This window comes from Equus asinus, chromosome 3 (assembly GCF_041296235.1).
Source record: "Equus asinus isolate D_3611 breed Donkey chromosome 3, EquAss-T2T_v2, whole genome shotgun sequence".
Classification (NCBI taxonomy): Eukaryota; Metazoa; Chordata; class Mammalia; order Perissodactyla; family Equidae; genus Equus; species Equus asinus.
This window is the reverse complement of record NC_091792.1, coordinates 123,457,246-123,482,983: the sequence shown is the minus strand read 5'-3', so window position 1 is coordinate 123,482,983 and position 25,738 is coordinate 123,457,246. Positions and strand designations below refer to the sequence as shown.

Here is a 25,738-nt window from a genome sequence, read left to right as displayed (position 1 = left end):
ATTAAACATGGCGAACACACAGGAGACTGGCCAGAGAAAAGGCTGGAAAGCGAGTAGAAGCCAGACTGGGAAGGGCACTTCCTGTTAAAGATTTGGAATTGATCTTGTTGTGATGGAGCACTTCTGAAGGGTCTTACACAGGGTCGAACGTAAGAATGGTCACTCTGGCAGCTGGAAAGGGGTCAAGTCTAGAGGACTGTTAGAAGGCTATTGAAGTAGTCCAAGAGGAAAAAGAGTAAGGCCTGACCCACGGCAAAAGCAGTGAGGACAAATGGAAGGTTTTGAGGGAGCTCTCAGGGGTAAAATTGTGAGAATATAAGGGAAAGAGTCAGAGGTCCCTTCAAGGTTTTGATGTGGATTACTGGGTAAATGAAGGTACTCCCAACTGAGACAGGGTGGTAGGCAGTGCTATTCATCATATATTTTCAATTCTCTCCCATTCTACCAGGACACACGCTTGGGTTACATTCTTGGGTCTCATTCTCTGTCGCTTGACATCTTTGATGTCAGTCAATGCGTACAAATCTCCAGGTATAAGATGAATAAGTTCTGGGGATCTAATGTAAAGCATGGTGATTATTGTTAATAATACTGTATTACATACTTTTTTTAAAAAAAGAGCCTCTAGTGCTCTTTTTCTTTCTCTCTGGCACCATAATCACAAAGGTTCGAGATGATGGCTGGTCCATCAGTTTAGTCTCTGAAGGACTCAGTGAGCACAGCTGCCGTGCCATCTTGCAAAGGACGTATAGTATGAGTGAGAAATTGATCTTTGTTGTTTTTAAACCACTAGTATTTGGGGATTATTTTTGTTACACAGTATAGCATAGACTGTTCCAACTGACACAACAGAAAATAGAGAATGAAAAAGAGAATCTGCAGGAACTTACTTTTGTTATTGTTATTGGTGTAAATGCATTGAGTATAAAATGCATGTGAGGGGGCCGGCTCCGTGGCTGAGTGGTTAAGTTCACGCACTCCCCTGCAGCCGCCCAGGGTTCGGATCCTGGGTGCAGACATGGCACTGCTCGTCAGGCCACATTGAGGTGGCGTCCCACATCCCACAACTAGAAGGACCTGCAGCTAAGATATACAACTATATACGGGGGGGAGGGGGGGAGAGATAAAGCAGAAAAAAAAAAAAGGAAGAAGAAGATTGGCAACGGTTGTTAGCTCAGGTGCCGATCTTTAAAAAAAAATAATAGAAAAAAAAATGCGTGTGAAACATTAAGGAGAAAATGCCTAAATCTGGAGCAATCTAAATATTTCCTCCAGAATGCCTTGCCAGACTACTCCCCAAAATTTGTATCTTTGTGTTCCTAGAGCACACACTGCTTATATCACATATACTCTCAAGTGGAATTGTCTGTTTTCTTGTTTGAAGGTATTTTATGCATGTCTGCCTCTCAAGCACCCAGCAGAATGCTTGGCGCCTGTGTAGGCCTCAATAAATCTTTTTCGAATGTATGAATGATGAAGGAAGTCATGGGAGTGATGACATTGCCAAGAGAAGTATGGGTGTAAAGTGAGAAGAGAGCTTAGGACAGACGCTCTAACATTTAATGGATAGGTAAAGAAAGGTGAGCTTAAGGAGCTGGAGAAAGAGCAGCCAGAAATAGAAGGAAAAGCAGAAGTGATAATATGCAGGCAAAGCAGAAGAGCATTTCGAGAAGAAACGAGTAATCAAGACTGAGCAAGATCCTATCTGGGTGTCACCCCTGAATGGAAGAAAGCATTGCAGGCACTGACTGACAAGGAACATGCTCCTTCTGAATTGGTGTAAACAAACACAGAGAGAAAGAATAGGTTCTTCACTTTAAAGTCTCGTTCAATCACACATTAGTTTCAAATGTTGCATGTTGGATAAAAACACATTGGCAGACTTGGTAAGAACAGATTTAGTAGCATGAAAAGAAGAAAAAGAGGGAAAGATCCGATTGCAGTGAGTTGAGTAGTGGAGAAAGGATAGAAATCATCTGGGGATCTTGTTAGATTGAAAATTCAGCAGGTCTGGAGTGGGGCCCCAGATTCCAGATTTTGCATTTCACACAAACTCCCAAGAGATGCTGATGCTGCTACTCCACAGACTATACTTTGAATACAAGGTTTTAGATTATCATTTCAAAAAGCTTTAGGCCTGGTCTAGTGGTATAGTGATTGGGTTCGTGTGCTCAGCTTTGGCAGTCTGAGGGTTGCAGGTTCAGATCCCAAGTGTGGACCTACACACCTCTCATCAGGCCATGCTGTGGCAGCATCTCACATACAAAATAGAGGAAGACTGACAATAGATGTTAGCTCAGGGGCAATCTTCCTCACCAAAAAAAGAAAGAAAGAAAGAAAGAAAAAACTTTAGACATTAAGTAAAACATCGGCCTCAATGTTAAAGAAAAACTATTCTCAAGTTTTAGAACCCTCTCTTGATGAATCTGCCCCAGAAGGCTAAAGTTATTAAAGGAACTTGGAGATTTAAATAAGTAAGGTGGAGTCAGGTTATAAAAAATCATAGAGAATCTTAAATTTTTGTTGTAAGGAAATAAGGATCTGGAGGTTTTCCATTTTAAAATGATATTCAAAATACAACATTACAAGTTAGGAAGTTAAGATTCTTATAATTCCAAATTCTTGTAAAAGCCACAAGCTTCTAAGAAATTTGCTAAGAGAAAAACTATATTTAAATTCAATGATCTCTACCTCATCTAGCATTTTTGAAAAGGAAAGTCATTTTGTAGAGGAGTACTTCTCTTGAGTTCAAGAAAAAGTGGATAGTTTACCATATTTCCTATACCCTCCACTACTATAATTCTTTCTTCTTCCTTGCATGGCAAAAATAAAAATTAACTGGCCACCCATAGACTTTTCATCATTTAAGAAAATTAAGAAGATCACTTTAGGCTGTTCTTCATAAGCTTGTGGCTAAAACAAAGCAAATTTGTTTTAGATGTGGATGAGTGCAAGAGCCTGTGAAACCCAGTTTTCAAAAGCCTGGGAAGGAAAAAGTAAGAAGTATTCTAATGAGATTATTTTGGACCATAACATTGGTAAAATTAAATTGAGATGAACGATAGTTTGCAAAAATCAGTGCAGACCATGCCCCAAAGCAGCACATTTGTAGGACTCTTGCAATAACCTCCCATTTTTTCTTTCTGCTACATATTCTACCCACTTCAACCCTCTCTCCACACAACTGCCAGTGGCATCTTTTAAAAACCTCAACCACAGTAGAATACTACTCAGCCATAAAAAAGAGGAAATTTTGCCATTTGTGACAACATGGATAGACCCTGAGAGTATTATGCTAAATGAAATGAGTCAGATGGAAAAAGCCAAAGACCATATGATTTCACTCATATATGGAAGATAAAACAACAACAACAAACAAATGCATAGACACAGAGAATAGATTGGTAGCTACCAGAGGGGAAGGGGGTGTGGGGAGGGTGAAAGGGGTAAAGGCGTACATTTGTACGGTGACGGATGGCAACTAGATTTTTGGTGGTGAACATGATGTAGTCTACCCAGAAGTCAAAACATAATGATGCACACCTAAAATCAAAACTATATGACTATAAAGTATATATAACTTACATATAAATTATAAATTATAAACCAATGTCACCTCAATTACTCCGACATCCTCACTGTGGAGCTCATGTTTCAAGTGCCACTCCATCAGGGAAGCCTACCTCAGCTCAGACCAGGTTTGGTCCCCTGTCATAGCTCTCATAGCAACTGTCTCTTCCGACATAGGAGTTACCTCTGCCATAATTAATTAATTGTGTGATTATTTTTGATGCCTCTCTCCTTCACTGAACTGTGGAGTCCACGAGGGTAGATTTTATTCAAGGCTGTGCCCAGTGGCTGTAGTACACTGCTTTGCACATAACAGGCACTCAATAAATGCTTGTTAAAGAAATGAACAGTATCGAATTATATCTACAATTCTATTTCTGTTACATGTTTCTCCACATATCAAAATAATTTCATGATAAATGTTGCATATATATGTTTATATATTATTTACATGTTTATACATAATTTCATGCAGGGATCCATTCAATCTCTGATAAAGTATTCTGTCGCATAAGCTGACTCTTCTAGTCACGTGATGACAGTACAACCTGCTGCCAGTTTAGTTCTTATAAGAAAGGAATTAGCCTCTGAAGGTAACTCTCAGGCCGAAGCATAAAAGTCACGCGAAACTTGCCATCATATTGCAAATACAACAGTCAGTCAACTTTAATCCTTTCTAGCTACTTTATCAACAATTAAAATATACTGTGGCAATGGCTTGGTTGTGTGGTTATGTGGTTATGGATTACGGGATTACTATGACAATGGATCATAGTACAAAGATTTTAGTTCTTATGGATTGAGTTAAAATGAGATAAACATTTTTTAGTCAATTTCTGAGTATAACAAGACTATTTACTAACATTTTATCTGATATTAATAATATTCATTAGAAAAAAACAATTATTTACTTTCATAATGAACTTTGTCATTTATAAAAATACTTTCATAAATAGTATTTCATTTGACTTCCATAACAATTCTGTGAAATGAATAAGAATTATATTCCTCATCTCACAAAGAAGGTAAAGCATTTGACCAAAAGTCACACACCCAGTAAATGGAGGACTAAGTCGCTAAACCCAGACCTCCTAGTGTCAAGTTAAAATTCTTTCTTATATGTTACATGGACCTTCAGATTAGATTATAATTGAAGAAATAAAAACCTAGGTATAACATTGTATCTTGCTCACTCTTCAATTTTCAACTTTATTCAAAAACCTGAATCTTTATTTTAGAGTCTAAATTTTGGAACCATAAGGACAACTCAGACTATCTGCTGATTTTAGAAATACTAAACTCAGCTAAACTAAACCAAACCTTTATACCCCTAGCTTCAGTTAAGGGGAGCAGAAGAAAAATAATTTGTTACTGCTCTCTTCTGTAACCTGCTGCTGAAATAATTATTCAGAAAGTCCAACTCGCTTATCTTCAGAAATCTTTTTACCATCTTGACTTTACACATGAGAGAAACCCAAACAGACAAAATGAGAGACACATAGTGCATCTGTGTTTGTTAGCATAAGGTTTTTATTATCTTTTCCTGATCAATAATGCTCTCACTACTATCTGTCTTTTGAAGACAGAGCTCCTGTTATTTAAACACAATTGGCATTCCAGCATCCCTTAGCAACACTTATGGACCCAGAAATAACTATAAAACTTTGAAAGAGCATGGAGTTATAAACTCAAACCAAACAGGACATTTTTAAAAGCAGAATTTAATGAGTTTTTTAAACAAAGCTATAAAATGGTTTTATTGCTCATTACAACAACAAACATCTCAGTTATAAAATAGGAAACGTTTATTTGGGCAGATATTACTTAATATGTCTGCATCAAACCATCTGGTACAAAACCTATGAAATGCTTTTGAAAGGTTTTGAAGAAAATGTCTGGGAAACCCTCACTTTCTAAAAGGTTACCTACGCATAAGCCAAAATAGCACTTTAGAAGTGGCTGCAAATCGGTACACTTCCTGATCCCATACATAAACAATAAAAACACTTCCACTCCTAGTTATAAACTCAAGAGAAATGAAAACATATGTCCACACAAAATCTTGTACGTGAATGTGCAGAGCAATATTATTCACAATAGCCAAAACATGGAAACAACTAAAATGTCCATCCATTGACAAATGGATAAACGAAATACAGTAAATCCATACAATGCAATATTATTTGGCTATAAGAAGGAATGAAGTGCTGATACATACTACAACATGGATGAACCTTGAAAATATTATGCTAAGTGAAAGACGCCAGTCACAAGAACCACATATGGTCATACGAAATCTCCAGAATAGGGGAATCTATAGACACAGAAAATAGATTGGTGGTTGCTTAGGGCTGGGGCAGGGGGAAGACAGAATGATAGCAGGGGACAGATAGCTAAAGGGAGTAGAGTTTCTTCTTAAGGTGATGAAAAGTTTCCAAAGTTAACTGTGTTGATGGTTGCCCTTATCTGTGAATATACTAAAAATTGTTGAATTGCACACTTCAAATGGGTGAATTGTATGCTTCGTGAATCATATTTCAATAAAGGTATAAAAAAATAAAAATAACCCACTTAAAGCACTGTTTTAACAGCACCTCCCCTCTGCTCAGAGGCCTCTAAGCACTGAAATACTTAGAAGTGTTTTAGAATCATATTAGCATTCTACCCTGAAAATGAAAGGGAATATTCTTCATTGTATGTGAGCCATTGAACACAGTATTATGAGAATCAGACTGTATTTGCTTGTCCCACAATGATCTAACTTAACATGTCCAAACCAAACCTCCAACCCACCCTCCATCTACCTGCGACCTACTCCTCCACCTTTACTTCCTGCATGAACAGATGGCACCAAAATCAACCTGGTTGCCCAAGCCAGAAATCCGGGAGTCAACGACGCCTCCTTCTCTCTCACACCAAAACCCAGTCGGCTTGATTTCTATTGATTTTAATGCACCAAATGCCTTAATTCAAGCCCTTATCTTTTACTTAGACCATAACCAAAGTCCCAAATTGGTCTGCTTGCCTTCACTTCTTTCTGACTCTAATCCTCTGTAGTGTATCCAGGTCTATTGTCTTTTGCAAATGCAAATATCACTAGATTTCTCCTTACTTGGAAAGATCCAATGTAAACCACCACCCATAACAGTAGTTTTCAAGCATTTTTGCAGCAGATAAATATTATTTTCAAGTAAATATCATATAAGATCCTAATATCACAAATAGATATGAGCTGTATTTTATTGAGATTAATTTACTTTGTTGTAAATGTATAACTTATTAAAAACCAATCAATGAGAAAATAGTTTTGCTGAAATTAAAAAAATCAAAATCATTGGTAATGCAATTAGATCAGAATCATCTTGATATTTATTTCTCTATTTTATTTGATTGCGCAATTTCAAAAAATCCTGATTCATAGCAATAGGTAACCACCAATGGTAATATTTTGAGGGTTTTCCGCCCCCCAACAGCTCACCTTTTAAACTTAGGATGTTGCTCACTTAAAGAAAGATAGCAAGATCCAAATACAAGTGAATTAATCTGTCAGCATAGATTACGTGGTTGCTGGTCTCTGCTAGCTTAAAAATTGGTATGTAATATTTAGTTAGAGTGTGTGCTCAGGATCTATTTTTTAAATTAGAAACTCCAAGCACACATTTGGGCAATCCTTGAGTCCCTCCTCAGAATCTTGGTTCCATAGAATAGAGTTTGAAAACCAATGACCTAGGTGCTAAAGCTCAAACCTCTTAGGAGGAATCCTAGATTCTGAGTCATTTGGACCTCATCTCTCAGTCTAGCTGCATTTCAAACAACTGCCAAAATTTCACCCATTTTCCTAAGTCCATCTCCATCTTTCATGTGGTTCTACTCTTGCACTTTCTATTTTCTCTGCCAGACCCAGGTACAAGTGCCTTCTAACCTGAATTTCTACTAACTATTCTGAAGGTCAAAATGTTAATGCTCCATAAAGCCTTTGACTCCCGCGAAGCACCTTGTACGTACCTCCATCATCAACCTGTGTTGCACAATAATCATCTCGTCCTCTCAACTGTGAGTTCCCAAGAAAGCAGGACTAATTTAACCATCCTTAGGTTCTCAGGGACTTTCAAAGTGCTTGATACCTAGTAATCACTCCTTAAAAGCTTTGAATTAATTAATCTATTAATTAATATTAATGACTAGTCAAGTGATTACAGAGGCTGAAGCTACAGATCTGCATAAGATAATCAACAGACAACCCTCTTAATGAGTTGACACTTTAGGATAAATAAGCACTAAGTAGAAATCATTCTTATAAATCATGCTAATTTTAATTTCGACTTCATTTTTCTGTAATAATGGCATCACTCACCAACAAAGCAAAGCAGAACCACCAGCAGGACAATAAGAGCACAGATACATGGAATCAGGACCAGCAAGAGGAAACGGAGAATATTAGCAGTCGCCAGCTTCTGCGAGCAGCCGTCACCCATGTTACCGTCATCGGCTCTCAAGACCTAAAGTAAAAGAGGAAAATAAAATATGGTTTTAATATTACAAAGCAATTCAATACATGGCATGAAATTTTAGAGTACAGCTGTCCATTCAGAGCAGCAGCATTCTGAGAGATTTTACTGTGTGTACTTTAGGGCATGAAATGAGGTTAGTCACCAAATCACGCTAATAAATGAACAAACCACATTCAGGGCAGAGCAAATCACCTATTTCTGAAAGGTGTTTCAGGAGTACATGAACTTTTAATGATATTCCATCCTGATTTTTTAAACATATTTGCCAATTTGAGCTATTCCAAAGCGCTATGAATTACCATGGCAAGAACTCACATCGGTCCAGAGTTATAAGCAAAAACTGCCTAATACTGTGATAAAATATTGGTGAGTAGGTGTAGACAAGACATTATCCAGACTTCACTATTGTCTCGTTAGTCCTAACCCAAATCTGCATGAATCTGGATAAAATAAGTTTTCAGCCATTAATAATTCATCAAAGTTAAATATCACTGACCATGTATTTAGTGACAAGTTGAACAATAAAGAGCCTGTCCTCTTAGCCAGTTAGACATTGACGATCTCTCAGGACATCCTCTGCTGTCTGCACTGCCCCTGCAGCCCATCCATTTGCGAGAGGATGACGAGGTGCAACGTGATGGCTCAGATAAAGTTCTTGTCTTCAAATACTTTAAATTTTGCCTAGTTCAATCTCCTTCCAGAAATGATGTCTGGAAATTCATTTATTGCAAATGGCTAGCTTAAGGCAGTGACTTTTTCAGTAGGAGTCTGAGATAGAATTAAAAGTGATCTGAGTCACTCACTATGAGCCACTCTTCTGATCCCATTAACAAAGGCATTTCTCATGATTCTCTCTGGACTTCTGACTTTCCTTGCATTTTCTCCTCTGACAGTTTCAGAGTTTAACTACAACCTCTGTGCAACTATCTGCTCAATCTCTCTGAGCCCTGAACTTCCTTTTAAGTTATAGCATATATTTCCAGTGCCTAGTACTTAGCAACATCTCTTCTCAACACGTCCAAAACCAAACTATCTCCTTTTCTATCCCCACCTTCAAACTAGTTCTTTCCTGACTTCTGTATTTGTGCTGACAGAAACTCCACTATTCCAATAACCCCGAGACTCCTCACTTCATCCTCCTCTCACGCCATGCATGGCCGGGTCTTATTGGTTCTTCCCCTATAATAAATATCTAATTTTGAAAAATGAATGACCTTTGAGATAGAGCCTTAACGTAAAAAAAAAGTTGTTTTAACAGAAAGGTCCTGTACTTGATCATTTCCAGTACATAACCAGCACCTGATAATTTCCCAAGGATAAAAAGGCAACTTTGATGGGTTCTTCTGAATTGTGAAGCATATGTGAGTCTCCATTTCTGCTTTATTCCCCCTATATCAGAATCAATTCTTGCTCGCTAACACATATTGCAAGCAGTGTTCACTACATACACCGTGATGTGATGACACCCTCTTTTAAGAATTTTAAGAATTCTTTGTGAGAGACATCATTTGAAAGAACATATGTTAGCTTGAGAATGGCTTGATTTCCCAGGTTAATGTCTTTACTGATCCATTTCCTCTGCAACTGGTTTAATCTACCAGCCAATGTGAGATCATTCAGAGTTAATTTATAATTTGATCTGCAAGAAGACATGGCACTGTGTTGGAGGAGGTCATCTAAAGGACGTGGCTGCTAGTTGACCCTCGAGCTGTACCTGACTCCTCACCTCCTCCCGTGTCCTTGGAATGTATATTCGGCCCACTGTTCTCACAGCTGGAGCCTTTTTCAAGGATGCAGCCTTGAGAGAGTAATGCGTTGTTGATACCATCTGGACAGCACACGTGACTGAACCTAGTTAAGGCCTCTACGTAAACTTTTAGGATTCTGGCAGGTAGGTGTGGAAATCTAGTCCTCTTGCAGCCACCGAAGACAAGCCTCATACGTAATTCCCTTGTTTATTAAACCTGCTACCTACCAATCTAGAATGGTCCGCCTCTTTCTTCAGTATCTCCTTGCCCTCCGTGTGCAGCGGCCAGTTTCAGATTTCACCTGGGAAGTTCCCACGTTTGCAAACCACACACTGACATAATATAATATAAGATCTGCAATAGCACATTGATTACAACACCAACATTGGGTGGATGGTACCCTTTCAGGTTTGGAGATAACGTATACCTGTAAAAAGCAAGTGTGGGATTGCAGCCCAATGGAGACAGCATTACAATCAAATTTTTATTTCATTTACTCAACAATTAGTTAGTAAACACCTACTAATTATGATAAGCATAGTGATGGATATAACAATGATTTCAGACTAACTGTCCCTCAAAAGCTCACATTCTTGTGGAAGAGATATGTACACAAATAATATAACTACATTTCAAGGTAGCAAACGATAAGCACCATGAAACTTATAGCTAAAGTGCCATAGGAATGCAAAAGATGGGAATAGGATCTCTTGCTGGAGAACCAGGTAAGACATTGTAAGGAACCAGCGCTTGAACTAGACATAATTCTGTGAAAAGGACCCCTGAGAAGCCCTGTTACAGTTAAAAAAAGAGTGGTAAAACACATCCAGAGAGATAAGGAATTATGCCACTTTGTCTGGCTTCTACAACAATGGAAAAGATTTTTTGTTAAGGTGGTCACAGGAACATTATAGGGATAATCTTCTTGGGTGGCAAATTCACAATGGCTTCAGTGCTATCTCCTTGAGTGGCTAAATACATGCCATTGAGTATCCGTAAGTGAAGAGTCAGTGGAGAAAGTGCTGGAAGTTCATTTTAATAGCTCATATAAGAATATATCAACAAGTTCTTGACCTCCAGAAACCATATTCATGATTAGTGCAGTTATTTTTTCCAGTGACTAGGAAATTGTTTGCTTTATCAAGGGGAGAAGAGAAAGAAATACTTAGAAGAAATTCAGCACTAAGAAAGACAGGAGAAATTTCAGCACTTTGTTCAAGTGCAGAACTTTCCTCTTGCTCTCATGGCCACAGGGCTGTGGTTGCAAATGTTGCATTATTCAGAGGCCCTTTGATGTTCCTCTGAATATAATGCAACTCTGACTTTACTATTGAGTGAACAATGCCACATGAGATAAACTGGTAGGACAATTCCTAAGCTTCATTTCAGCGGACTGAACAACCCTCTTTCCAGATGGCACCCTCTTCCAGAATCTACCCTCCACATTGCTTGAAACTGTCAGCCAAGCCCAGGAACAGCATTCCATGGTGCGGCTAGGGAAGGATGCACCTGATTGACCTGCATGTATTTCAAATATGTAATTCTTGTGTTTTATTAATCCTGTTGGTGAAAACTCACTTCTTGTATCTTACGAACTACATTTATTTTAAAAGCTGTCATGTTGGTTTATATAATATGTATGGATACAATCTACCTAACTAGAATATTTTCTTGAGTCAATTTGGTTCCATTGGGAGGCCTTCTCATCCCTCGTCTACATTCTTAACTCCTCCCAGCTTACTGATTCAACTATTTTCACAACAGCCATTCTCCTTCTCTTTTGGAACCTACTGGCCATTGATCCCTCTATCTCCTCCCAGTCTATCAACTCTCTCCTTTTATCATTTCCTTACATGTCTTATTTAGAATCTTTGGACTATTATTTAAATAATACTCTTGCTAACGCCCTGAACCCTCTTATCCCTCCAGATTTTCTTCTCACTCACCCTGTAACAGCCAACACCAGATGAATCCAACAATCTACTCTCCGTTCTCCTCAAACTACCTCTTCCCACTCTTCTGCCCTCACTCTCAAAAGAGGACCCACTCCAATTCTCATCTTGCAGAGAAAATAAAAGCCATCAAATGGGAATTGCCTCACCTACCTAAATCTAAACCTAAACTCCTGCCCATTTACACATCCTTCTCTCCTGTTACGATAGAGAAGTTATTTAAGACTCCTCCTTTTCAGGACTAATCCTCCTCATTTTGTTACAGACTCCATCTCCTTCTCCCTTCTCAGGGATTTTACATCTTAATTCTCCATTTAATCATATACCCACAATCTATCCATATCTCTCTCTCTCTCTCCACCCCCCCCCCCGCCCCGTGTCTCCCATATCACTGCCATCAGCTTTTTATCGTTTTTAGGTCTCTCCTGGTTATGTTTTTATCCATCCTGAAGTCTATATCCCACTTCAGCCACTGTCCTATCTGTCTTTTTCTTTCTCATCCAAAATGCTCTATGAGTTGTTAATATTTGTTGTCCAAATTTCCTCACTCACTGTTTACTCTTGTGGCCACTACAATTTGGCACCCTTTTCTGTCACTATACCAAAAGAGCTTTTGCAATTGTCACCAATGACCTGAATGTTGCTATATCCAAGTGATATTTTTCAGTCATCATTTTAATGACATCTCAGTATCATTTGAGAGATCAAATTCTCAGTTAGCCACTCCCATCTTCTTCAAGCACTTTCTTCCTTTGGTTTCTCTTTCTCCTACCTCTCTGGCCATTCCTTCTCCTTCTGTAAGCTCTTTTATCACATTCACTCTCTCCAGGAAATATCACCTAAACAAACAGCATCAGTGCCAGCCCTGCATGTGTGACTTACATCTTTAAACGGTAAGCACAGATCTTCCCTCTGAGCTCCAGACCTTCGTATCCAACTGGCCATTTGACATCTCCTCACTGGATGTTGCAAAAACACCTCAAACCCAACATGTCTGAAACCAAATAAATTATCTTCATTCCCATATCTGGTGTTCTTCCAGGGTTTTTTATCTCAGGAAAAGGTAACTGAGCACCTATCAGGTGCCAGGCACTGTTGGGGCACTTTGGATATATCGCTGTGCAAAGCAAAAATCTGCAGCCTCATAGATCCTCCATTCTAGTGAAAACTACCATCATGTCTCACCTGGAATACCGCAAACGCCTCCTCCCATCTGGTTTACCTATATCCATTCCTGCCCTCCCTGATTTGTTCTCCACACTGTAGCCAGAGTGAGAAAGAGGCTGTATGTCACTGGATGACAAGAAAAGGCAACGTGAAAAGTGATCTCCAAACTGAACTAGTTCAGGAGATTCAGAGCCTGGATCCAGAGAACTATGTGCCCGGTGGATTGGCAGAGATTTCGGAAGGACTTTGGATTTCCACAGGGGTGTATGGGGTTTCAAGTCCATTTCATTAAGATTTCAAAGCTCAAGGAGACCAGGGCTGATATTTCAGTTACATTAACCTTTATCCTATTCTACCTCCCCGCAGCATTTGACTTTATTAACACGTGGTACATTCTTGGGAGTATTTCCACAGCTGTAAATGGCAGAAACTGCTTGAGAACAAGGAGACACCAGCCCATTGATTCCTCAGATGGAAGATGCTCTCCTGAGGCCAGGGCCAGGACTTACCAAAGATCCACTGAACCAGAAATATCTGACTGGGGATATCAGTTGCCCCGCTAGGTAGGTTCACCCAGAGAATTCCAGAGAAGGAAATATGTGCCAACAATAGGTCACAATAAAGCAGAAGTTCAGCCCAGAAGGGCCCACTTGCGTTCTTAAGGGTAACAGCCTTACCCCCCTCATAACTCCCCACATTCAGAGTTGCGTAAGTGGCTGGGGGGCTGTCCAGACTGGCCCCTCACTCTTAGGTTGGGTTATGTAAGAACTATTTTTTAATCAGTTGGACCCTCCCACATAATAAATCTTACATTTTAAATATATAAAGCAGGGCTCAGTAAAGTACAGCCCACGGGCCAAACCCAGTCCACTGCCTGTTGTTGTACACCAAGTTTATTGGCAGACAGCCACGTTCATTTGTTTATATATTGTCTATAGCTGCTTTCCGGCTACATCAGCACTAAGTAGTTGCAACAGAGCCATATGGCCCACAAGGCCTAAAATATTTACCGTCTGGCCCTTTACAGAAAAAGTTTGCCAACCCCTGATATAAAGTATATATAGTGAAACCTAATATAATTATACAAGTGGCAAACTGGCAGACAAAACTGCCTAATTGTTGCTGTAATACATGGTTACTCCCCAAAGGTTTCAAAGATAAAAACAGTCTTCAAAATAGGAAAAAAAAGTATCAAGACTACATGTGTTTGGGGCCAGCCCCATGGCCGAGTGGTTGAGTTTGCATGCTCTGCTTCGGCAGCCCAGGGTTTCGCTGGTTCGGATCCTGGGTGCAGACATGGCACTGCTCTTCAGGCCATGCTGAGGTGGCATCCCACAGGCCACAACTAGAAGGACCCACAGCTAAAATATACAACTATGTACTTGGGAGATTCAGGGAGAAAAATCAGAAACAAAAAAAAAAGAAGATTGGCAAGAGTTGTTAGCTCAGGTGTCAATCTTTAAAAAAAGAAAAAAAGACTATATGTGTTATATTAGAAGAAAGAAAAGCACAAGTTTCAGAAATATTCAAACTGAAACAGTCCTACAACATGCATTGTAAACTATAGGAACCAAGCAATACTTGTAAGATTATAGAGCTAGAAAGTACAAATTTATTTCTCCTTCTGTAAAAACATAATCATAGCATAAATAACACTAATTCAGCTGTCTCTCTCTCTACGTATATATGCAAATATTGCCCTTTTCTTGTCGGTGTATGCCCAGCATCTAGAACAGCACCTGAACAGTCGGGAATGGATTAATACTGTTAAACAAGTGAATTAGTTAAGTCATCTAAACAAAAATTGCTCTGTATGTAATTAAGCAAATCACTGCTTCTCTTTTAAATGATATATGCCTTAAAAAGTCTATTCCTGAATCATCCAAAAATATTTAGAGGAGAAAAATCTATTTTTAAAAAAAAGTAAAAATATTACCCTTTCATGGAAAATATACTAAAATTAATAAAATAAGTTTTTACTAGAACTATTAATACAATTCTATATTCACATTTCCTATTGTGAGCTTTGAAGCCAGAACATTTTGTGTTTCAAAAAGCAAATTGTCATGGATTTTATTATAGACAAAAATTTTTAACCACCACCTATGTTGAGAACATGAAAAGAAGTGGCCTGTAACTCCATTGAACCCCTAAATCAGAGATCCCAAGACATTCTTGGTTCACGGCACCTTCAGTGTCCAGGTAATTTCTTCAGTGATCCTAGTCCAAAAAAAATGCCTAACAGTTTCATTTATTAAGTAGCTTGGTCCAACAATTTTATAAGTATTTATATCCTAAAAATTTAGTAGCCACTTGAAAAAATACTACACACAAATTAAAATAAAAAATATTTTCACGTCTTTCTTAAATACCCACAATTACTTACTAATGGGACATGTGCATCTGTTGGGCAGTGCACAACATCTCAAACCTTGGAATCAGATTGGAAACCACCACCACTCATTGCCTGTCCCACATGGGTTTTTTTTTTTTTTTTTTTGGTGAGTAAGACCTGCCCTGAGCTAACATCAGTTGCCACCCTTCCTATTTTTGCTTGAGGAAGAGTGGCCCTGAGCTAACATCTGTGCCCATCTTCCTCTATTTTGTATGTGGGATGCTGCCACAGCATGGCTTGACCAGCGGTGTGTAGGTCTGCACCCAGGATCTGAATCTGTGAACCCCGGGCTGCCAAGCAGAGCTTGCAAACTTAACCACTACACCACTGGGCCGGCCCCATCCACGTGGATTTTTGCATGGTACGACTTTTCACACAGCAACCACCAAGAAACTAGCTTTATGAAGACAGAATGACATCATAAGGAATACAGCACAATCTAATGTTGAAACTGTCCACTACCACAAGCCAGTATTTTATCTGGTAACCAACAAATGTCAAGTATTGCTGGATTTCCCTTAAAAATTGTAAAGAAATGGCAGAGCATCTGTGAGTCACCACAGTGTCTTGGGGTACCTCAGCACACAGTTTGGAAATCATGGTTCTAGACTATTTATTTCTCCCACATCCATCTGCATGAGTCCAAATCCTTAAAGAAGTAACTCGTATTTCACCTCATTCAGAAAGCCTTCCTTGATTACCCGGACAGAAGTGATCTCTCTCTGCCTCATCTGAATTTCTGGTATGTGGCAGAGACTATTGGGTCCCAGCATCTGTTCTTTCCTTTGATTTTAGAAACAGAACCCGAAATTTCAGCTGGACCAAAATATGACAGCCACTTAGAATAAATATAGCATTTCCTGGCTTCTCTTGCAGCTGTCTGAGACCATGTAACTGAGTTCTTGACCATGGGATGAAATTGGAAGTGGTAAATGTGATTTCCAGGAAGTGTTCTCCATGAGAGGGGTATTGTCCTTCCTTTTTCCTGCTGGCTGGAATATGGATGCAACAGCTGGAGCTCCAGCAACCATCGTAGACCCAGAAATGAAAGCTATACGCAGAGGATGACTGAGTAGCAAGAAAGAGGGAAACTGGATCCCTGATGGATCAGTAAAGCTGCCCTGTTAGCCCTGAACTGCTTACTCTCAGACTACATTTACATGTCAATCTGAAAATTCTATCACTTGCAGCTGAAGCAATTTTAACTGAACTATGGCACTTACCGCTTTCTACTTCATATAATGGCCATGTATTTACATACTAAAATTACTGAACTGTAATTTCAGGATGTAAAGAGCTGTGTTTAATTCATTCAACAAATAGCTATACCATGTACCCAGAACATTATTTTTATCCCTTAGTCAACTATTAAGTGTCTAGTATATAGCAGGATCAAAATAAATATACATTCTCTCAAGTAAATGAATAATTCACAATTAAAGGCCAGCAAAATTTCCCAAGAAAGTTTTGGGTTTTTAATATACTTACTTTTGATGGAAGGAAGGAAAGAACCATTTAAACACCATACCTCTAGGCTTTTCATGCTAAGCAATGTAACTCTCGAGTTTGTTTATTTTTGACCATAATTAACAGCAACTCAGTGCAGCCACAGAGGATCATCTCCTGCTAATCAGAAGCCTGGGGCCATTTATATGTCTTCGATCAGGATAAACTCAGAAGAAAAAATTTACAACTGAGTAAATTACAACCTAGCAATTTTCAATTACAAATTTCTAAGTACAGTGTGATAGCCCAAATGTTTTCAAACAGTGATTAATAGGGAGCAAACAATCAAAAGTAAGTTGGTTGAAATGCAGACAGTCACTGGACCAGGTCCTCTAGCAGTCCCCGCAGAGACCCCGCATTCTCTACCTACTTCAGCAATCTCCTACTGGTTTCCCCATAGCCTCACCTGTCCCTTTCAACCTCCACACTGTAGCCCACATCACCTTTTCAAAATGCTCATTTGGATATATCACCTCCCAGCTTAAAACTCTCCAGAGACTTGAGAGACAAAGACCAACTTCCCTAACATGATATAGAAGACAACGCTTCTCAAACTTCAATGTGCGTGTGAAGGAGAGTCCTTCATGTGGGGAGAGGCTGATCCTGTAGGCCTAGGGTGGGGCCTGAGACTCTGCATTCCTTACCAGCTCCCAGATGATGCTGATGCTGGTGGCCTGAGGACCACACTTTGAGTAGCAGGATCTTCTAGATCTGCCCAGCCTGTACCAGGCTCATTGCACACCACTCCTGGACCCAACCCGCCCCCTCTCTATGCTCCTGCCACCCGGCTCTTCTCAGGTCCTTATAAGTACTGTCTGCCTGGAATGGCCTCCCTCCAACTCCCAACCTGCCAGAGTCACTCAGGACTCACCCTTTATACATCAACTCATGACCCATGGCTAGTTCTGGTCTTTCTGCCCTTTATCCCAGTTATAATTTATAGGTATTTGTGTGATTATGAGATTATGTTGGTTATTTCTGCCACACTCTGGGCTCCATGAGGTCAGGGACCATGTTGGGTTTTTTGTTTTGTTTCTGGTGAGGAAGATTGGCCTGAGCTAACATCTGTTGCCAATCTCTCTCTTTCTGCTGAGGAAGATTAGCTCTGAGCTAACATTGGTGCCAATCTTCCTCTATTTTCTATAAGAGATGCCGCCACAGTATGGTTTGATGAGCAGTGTGTAGGTCCACACCCAGAATCCAAACCTGTGAACCCCAGGCCACCAAAGTGGAGTGCACACACTTAACCACTACACCACCAGGCAGGCACCATGTTGGGTTTTGCTCACCGTTGTAGCCCCACTACTTAAAAAGGGCCTGGCATGTAGTAGGCATTCTATAAAAATATTAAAATAATGTATCAATAAACTCAACTAAATATGCCCTCCCATTGTCAGTAGAGTCTTAGAAACACAAAGAATTGAATGCTGCTCCATGTGTGAATAATTGCTACACTCATAACGATAATAGTAATGATAGCAATGCAGCAAGAAACCCACTGCACGTTTCCTGTGGGCCAGGAACTCCTCTAAACTTGTTGCATAGAGAAATGCTCTTAATCTTCAAAACAGCTCTACTAGGTGGATGCATACCCGCTTACAGATGAGAAATTTGAGGCTCTTTGTGAGTAACTTAATAAAAATATTTCAAGACAATCAACAAAAAATGCAGAATCTAGGGGTCGGCCCAGTGGTGTACTGGTTAACTTCGCATGCTCCGCTTCAGCGGCCTGGGTTTCACAGGTTCAGATCCTGGGCACGGACTTCCCCACTGTTTATCAGGCCATGCTGTGGCAGCATCCCATATACAAAATAGAGGAAGATGGATGCAATGTTAGCTCAGGGCTAATCTTCCTCAGCAAAAAGAGGAATATTGGCAATGGATGTTAGCACATGTTCCTCACACACACACACACACACACACGGACAAAAAGGATCTAAAGTGATATTCAATTTCCTTTTCTGAAATCCAGTAGGTGACTAGAGATCCCATGGTTTTTAGCCTTAATTCGACACCATAACTTTCAGAGCTTCCTGGAACACACTATGCACTCTCCAGCTCTGTTTCTACAAAGATAGACAAAGCTTGAAAGCTCCCACTGAGTCATGCAGAGCTGACCGTGGATGCCCCAAAGCCTATGAAGGACCATATCTTGTAGCCTTCAACATTAGAGTTTCAAAACCATCCACTCCTCAATATCGCTGCCCTTTTAGGGGTAAGAAATAGACTTTTTCCTGAGTCTCCATGCTTCTGTGGCTCCTTCCAGGTCAGACAGGACATAATGGAGGATTACCACCTCACTGCAGCTGGACAATGAGATACATTTTAGAAATGGCCTCTCTGTGGTATTTTTCAATTTTTTTCTAGAGCTCACTTTTCACAATTATCTTAAAAACATTAAGCCAATTGTATAATAAAACTTTAATTACCAGGACTCTTTAGTTTCAGAAATATTCTATTCTCTATCTTTTAGAGAAATGGACAATCATAAGAAAATAAGCAAATTATCAAGAATTAAATTTATAAAATATTACCAGAGAATGACATGGAATTCTGGAAAATGTGGGATCTTCTACAATTTCTATAGGTTAGAATATTTTGCCTTGAGAATGCCATGCAGGTATTGGCCTCGATCATCACTTTTCAAAGATGTGGATGCCGTTCTGCTTAGTACACGTAGATAACATAAGAAACGTCATTTTCAATAGCAAAGATTAAAATAGAAAGAAGGTTCACGTTCCTATTTAATACATCAAAAACCTAACAACAATAACAAAAAACCCTATTCCCTGACCATCCCAAACTTTTGCTAAACATATACCATTCTTGGCCTACAACAGCTCTGGAAGTGATAACATTCACTTAAACCTCCTGTCTACGAGGAGATTAAATCAGCTTTTAAGGTGCAGCATCGGACATAGAAATATGTTCATATTTTTATTTCAAATAAGATTGGTTTACATTATAACCAAAGATCAGGCAAACTTGAAGTAGTATATAAACTGTTTCTGACTAACAGTGCATTCTGAGATGTGAGGGTTAATTCTACTTTCATAATGTGACACTACACTACGGATTTTTTGAAATACCAAAATGATTATATTCTTAAATACAATTATGAAATTATGTAGACTTAGTTAATACAGGATGGTCAGTCAACACAGTCTATGAATTTTAGGTGCACAAATATCACTATTCAAAGGTTGTCCTAATTCACATGTCAATTTGGTGGATTTAGTAAAATTCTGTTTATTGCTTTGAAGTTTATGTTATGACCAAGTCAAAATATAGAAATATTTTTAAACCAAAATGACAGCATACATGCTAGCAGATGGGATTGTATGCAAAATTGTGGAGGAATTCAGTGACTATCTGCCCTACCACAAAAGATTTGATTACAATGTTAAAAGCAATTAAAAAGAAAAATCCTTCCGAAATCAAGACTATGTATTGGTTTGAGACTAATTTAGCACCTTAGTTCTCTAGGCAGGAAGGTGATGAACTGCAAATGCATTCACACTTTGCTGTTTCAGTGGAGCAGAGAACAGCCTGCAAGGATGACAAGGTTGTTCCAACTGGTGCGGCTTGAACAGGACATGGAAGCTCCCTCAAAACTCCGTGGGGATATTATGCTGTCACATGTTAATAGACTCGCAGTCCTGAAAAAATGCAGACAGAAGTCTTCCCTAGCTGCTAGATATTTGACTTGGAACACTGTCCTGCACAACCATCACTCCAAAATGTGATATGAATTGTTTTTTCAGTGTTAAGATGGAGCTTCTCCAACTCACCTCCACTCTGTCCACTGAGCAAAAGACGAGCCAATTGTTACCCACTTATTTAAGAAGATAATCTGCCAGTGCTAGATGTTTTCCTCTCTGTTCTCAATGAACTGTGAAAGCATTCCCCACATGAATTAAAAGTAGATTTTACGGAATGAGAGATCAATGATTTAGATACTTCTCAAACCAGGCATCTGCCAATTCTCCATAATATTACCTCCCATTCTACCAATAAGCAAAATGCCTCCAAAACCATCCATCAGTGAATTATGCCAAACCCAAATGTCTCTCATTGTGATGTCTGCTTCTAACATCCCAAGAGGCGTGAAGAACAGGCATCTGCTTTTCAGTAAGTCTTTTCATCCCATGTTCTGGCATTTAATTGAAGCAGACAAAGTTCAAATAACTCATGCACTCTCTCAAAACGAAATTTTTCAATTCACACCAGAACACATGGTTCTGCAAGCCAACTCGGCCCACGTTTTCTCCTTTGAAAATTAACATCATAACAACAGCACCAGATAGTCCTTCCCTAAGCTTCACATTCACACATCCCAGGATGGATTTCAGTATGGAGACTAAATACCGACAAAATATTTTTCCTGTTGCGGAGACCAGATAATAATAATCCAGTCCCCAGGCAGTGTATCACTTGAGCGTTTCATTTTGAGGGTAGCATTGTTTAGCTGAAGTCTGACATATGAGAGAGAAGATTGGAATGTTTCAGAGGCAACTTGTACAATATTGTCTCCACCACTGACAATCTAGGTGACCTTATAAAGTCATCACCCTGTCCTAACCATACTTCCATATCTGCAAATAAGGCGTAGAAAATGAATGTCTTGCTCCAACCACAAATATTCCAAAAATAAACTGAAATTGGTAAAGCAAAAGAAAATTAAAAATAATAATAATAATAATGTTTTTTTCAAGTTCAAAAAGTTGTAAGAGTCCTGATTTCTCTCTTGAACGCATAACATGGAGTTTGCTCAATTCAGTCTCCCTAGAGGAAAGTTATAATCTTTATTCACGTGAGATGTCTTCAGAGGCAAAAGGAGAAACTTTTAAGGAAACTGCATTTTCTTCAGAGCAAGGAGGGAAGGTCACATTTCTGTGACAGTTACGGGAGATGATCTTGGCAAGAAACAGCAGGCAACTCCATATCTAGACAAGATGGACAAATAGGACCCTGTGTCCTGTTTCAAGATGACTTTGCTCCCAATCTCAAACATATCAATGTTATCATTTTATGGCAGATACAAATGTTAAAGTAATAAAAGATTCCTTTAAAAGCTGATACAATATCAGAACTCTTTCTGCATAGATTGAAGAGTCTTAAAGGTCATTCTTTCACTATATTTTTTTGGAAACAATGGAGGCTACAGGGGAAAAAAGGAGGGTTGGGTTATCCATCCGTCAGGAAATTAAATATTTGACATTTATTCATAAAAGTGTTTTAAGTTTCACATCCTGATTATAAGTTACGGCATTTCTAAGGAAGCTATGGCTAAACCCAGAGAAGCCTAACGTATTGCCAAATGAAGCCAAACCTATTTTTCATGCAGCACAAAGGAAGCTGTTGAATTTGTGCAAATCTTAGACACCTAATTGACTCGCTGATCCTATAACAATGGAAATGTTCTGACTTTTAGAAATTGAAACAGATTGGCAAAGTGAGTAGAGAACAAAAATATTGACTTTCTACAGCTGAAAATAATCAGGAAATGCATACAAGACAAAATGGATTTTATGCTCTGCAACAATCCATTTCAGGCATTTCAATGCAAAGTAAAGCATAAACAGATGTTGAAAACAGTTAACCTACTGAACTTACCTGCTGAAGGGAATCCTGCAGTAAAAGAAGGACAATAAGGATTTTACATGTTAGATGAAGCAGCAATTTCTTTCTGAATACCTGGAGCAAAAGGATGCATTCCAAACTTTACGTTCATCATGTTTTCCTATATTTCATGAATATTCTAGTTGGAAAATACAGAGAAGTTCTGAGTTGAAGTTCCATTACAAAACATGTCTATGGTACATGTTATAATCTCACTAATTTGGTGTATTCCTCTCATGCTTATTTAGCACCTATTCTGTGCACAGCTGGGAGACGGGAATATAAAGATGAGAAAGACAGTCCCTGCCCTCTGGGATTGACAACCTCCCTCCCAGGAGATACACAACTTCATGGGCAACTTAAAACCCTGTGAAGGACAGTAATGCAGATATGTAGAAAGGACTAACACAAGTCAACCATAGGGGCAGAGGGAACGAGGGCATGGTCAGAAAGAAAGAGAAATTCTTACTTTTGCACCAAGATGAAACAACAGTATTTCTTGAGCATTCATTCCCATGGGTCTCAAAGTATGTGTGTATGTTGGTTGAGGGAGGAGCAAGGCCAAAGGGAAGCAACATAATTGACATTTAGAGCAGGACAGCTTTTCACTGACAGGATTCTCTAGGACATTTGGCATCCCTAGGCATCACCTAAGAAATGCCAGCAGTAACTCTCCCCCAACCCAGGCATCGTGACCCACAAGAAGTCCTCCATATTTCCAAATGTCCCCCAGGGCACCCCCTTTCCTGGTTGAGAAGCACTTAGGCTATTCAGCAAGCATCTATTAAACACATACTGCAGGGTCGGCTCTACGATCTGGACGTAAGGCACAGTTCTAAGTAAGCAAACTGTTCCCACCTTCTCCAGGCATTAACCAACATTAGGTCTTTGAGTAAACACTGAGAGTTTATGCCTTTTCTCTACAAAGAGATGGTATATTTTCTGAGATCACACATTGTGCCTTTTCATTGTGACCATCACTCTATATGGCACATAAAAGAACACAGAATTTTAATGTCAACATCAATCAAAGAGGAGAGGCATAATTTATTAGGTCCTGCAAAACCTAACACCTACTACATTGAACCAGGAATCTTCAGGAAGAGTTAGGAGCCGTATTTGGGAAGAAAAATACACAACAGTGATTATTTCTAGGGCAGGAAGGGCATGAGCTTAAAGCTTTGAGGGACCTGTACTAAGCGTGGTCCATGTAGTCTCTGGAACAAAGTACATTTTAGACTTTGGGCAATCTATGCAGCCTCTGTCCCCAAGCTACACAAGTGTAGCTTGGTCCAGTGATTCAAGTTAAGGCTGAGGTAGGATCAAAGCTTTGTAGGTCCTGGAGGTGAGCAGAACAAAATGCTGCCTGAAAACCACAAAACAGCTGAGATCTTTTAGCTCTCCAGGAGCAGACATGAATTTCTAGACTTGATTATTTGTGTCAGTCTTAGAACAGGTATTAAAGAAAGGTTGCCCCAAATTCCATTCTTTATTATGTTGTTTTAAATTGCATTCAGGCCCATGGAAAGAAATCAACAAGTGGAGGTGCCAACACCTCAGATGCATGAGGCTTGTTCATAAGTTTCAGCTGTCCTCCATTATATGGTCCTAATTCACTCTGGATTTGTTAATTAAATAACCTCTGATCATGACTTTAGATTTTAGAAACCTAATTCATGGATTCAGTCAGAGAAAGGTGGCAGATTCTTTTTCAAAACAAAAAAAAGAATGGACAGGGGCCAGTTCCATGGCCTACTGGTTAAGCTTAGCGCACTCAACTTTGGTGGCCCAGGTTCAGTTCCCGGGTATGGACCTACAACACTCATCAGCCATTGTGCTGTGGCAGCAACCCACGTACAAAATAGAGGAAGATTGGTAACAGATGTTAGCTCAGGGCAAATCTTCCTCAAAAAAAATGAATGGACAGCTTTATCATAGTGTAGTACATCTCCTTGAGGTGAAACAGGAACACAATTCAGTAAAATTATTGCAAGTGCAAGGCTAAAAAGGCAATTTAAAAGGCCCATGTATTGAACATTCCGTCTTGATAGAATCAGTTTAACTCAGGAAGTCAGAGAAGACGTGGAATGGTTTGAAAATCATACATCAGTCTTATTTTCAAAACAGCAAACTGGTGAAGCTGGAGGAAGAGATCGATTTCCTTAAGAGGAAGGCTGAGCTTTGAGCTGATAGGCAGAGCAGATAGGAAGAAGAAAATGTGACTCTGAAGGTCTAGACAGACAGATGGAGGAGGGCAAAGAGTTGCACCAGATTTAATACTCTCAAAGAGGCTATTAGAAAGGGAGAGATGTTTTTGGTGGCTGCTAGATAATAATGTATGGCTGGAACCCAAAGAAATCAAACAAAGGAGGAGGGGCAAGATCTCAAAGAACAAATGAATTGACTGCCTCCAAGGAGGCAAGGACTGGGAAATTACTGAACAGGACCGGACACTGCCTTCTTAAAGCTACAGATAGACAGTTCACTGCAAGAACAATTAGGAAACCATGCCTCGAAGACTGAACCTATGCCAAACAGCTCCTGAGAATAATATTCATGGAACATACAATCTATCAGTAGAGAAAGAGAGTAAATAGTTATATAAACATTCATTTAATTACAATTTCAGTAAGTCCTAAAAGAGTAAGTACTGGGTAAATAATTTGCGGTAATGTGAAAAATGAACTTATAAAACCAACTTCCATCTTTTTATTAAAACCTAGTATGTTCAACTCAACTACAACAGAGACCAGTCTATTGAAAATACTTCAGTGACAAGGAATATTAACGAATATTTACCAATAAGCACTCAAAATTGAACTACTAGAATTATGATTTCAGCCATAATTAAATAGTTTACCTTCCAAGCTTCTGTCCACTAATGGTTTCAAATGTTCTTTAATATAATACATATTTACAGTATAAACTGTGCTGAATGTTTAATATTTATGATCAGAGACCCCAAAGTACTGAGAATCACATTTCCAAAAATTATAAGAAGTTGATAATAAAAGGAAAAGAAGGCTTTTGAGAGTATAGATCTCATTGGTCCATCCATCATATTTTTTAATTTTGTTTTGACATCTTTCCACAGTTAGTATTCCCAAGTAATAAAACATTTTAAAAATCATAATACAGTATTTCACAAAGAATAACACCTGTCAATTCTCTTGAGTTTCTTTCCAGTGCTGAAGTTGTCTGCGCTTTGAAAGAAAACCAAACTTATAAATGATAAATGTTTTAAAATATGTACAATGTTATGTATGT

At 39.1% G+C, this 25,738-nt stretch overlaps 1 protein-coding gene across 10 annotated transcripts in view; it reads right to left on the bottom strand.

The window, feature by feature from the left end:
* The window catches only part of CORIN (corin, serine peptidase), a 212,213-nt gene that overhangs the window by 172,217 nt on the left and 14,258 nt on the right, over nucleotides 1-25,738 (bottom strand). For all 10 annotated transcript variants that reach the window (XM_070505945.1, XM_044765920.2, XM_070505943.1 and 7 more), the window contains exon 2: nucleotides 7,925-8,069. In XM_070505945.1, coding sequence (XP_070362046.1) covers nucleotides 7,925-8,069 — 145 coding nt within the window. The remainder of the gene's footprint in view (nucleotides 1-7,924; nucleotides 8,070-25,738) is intronic.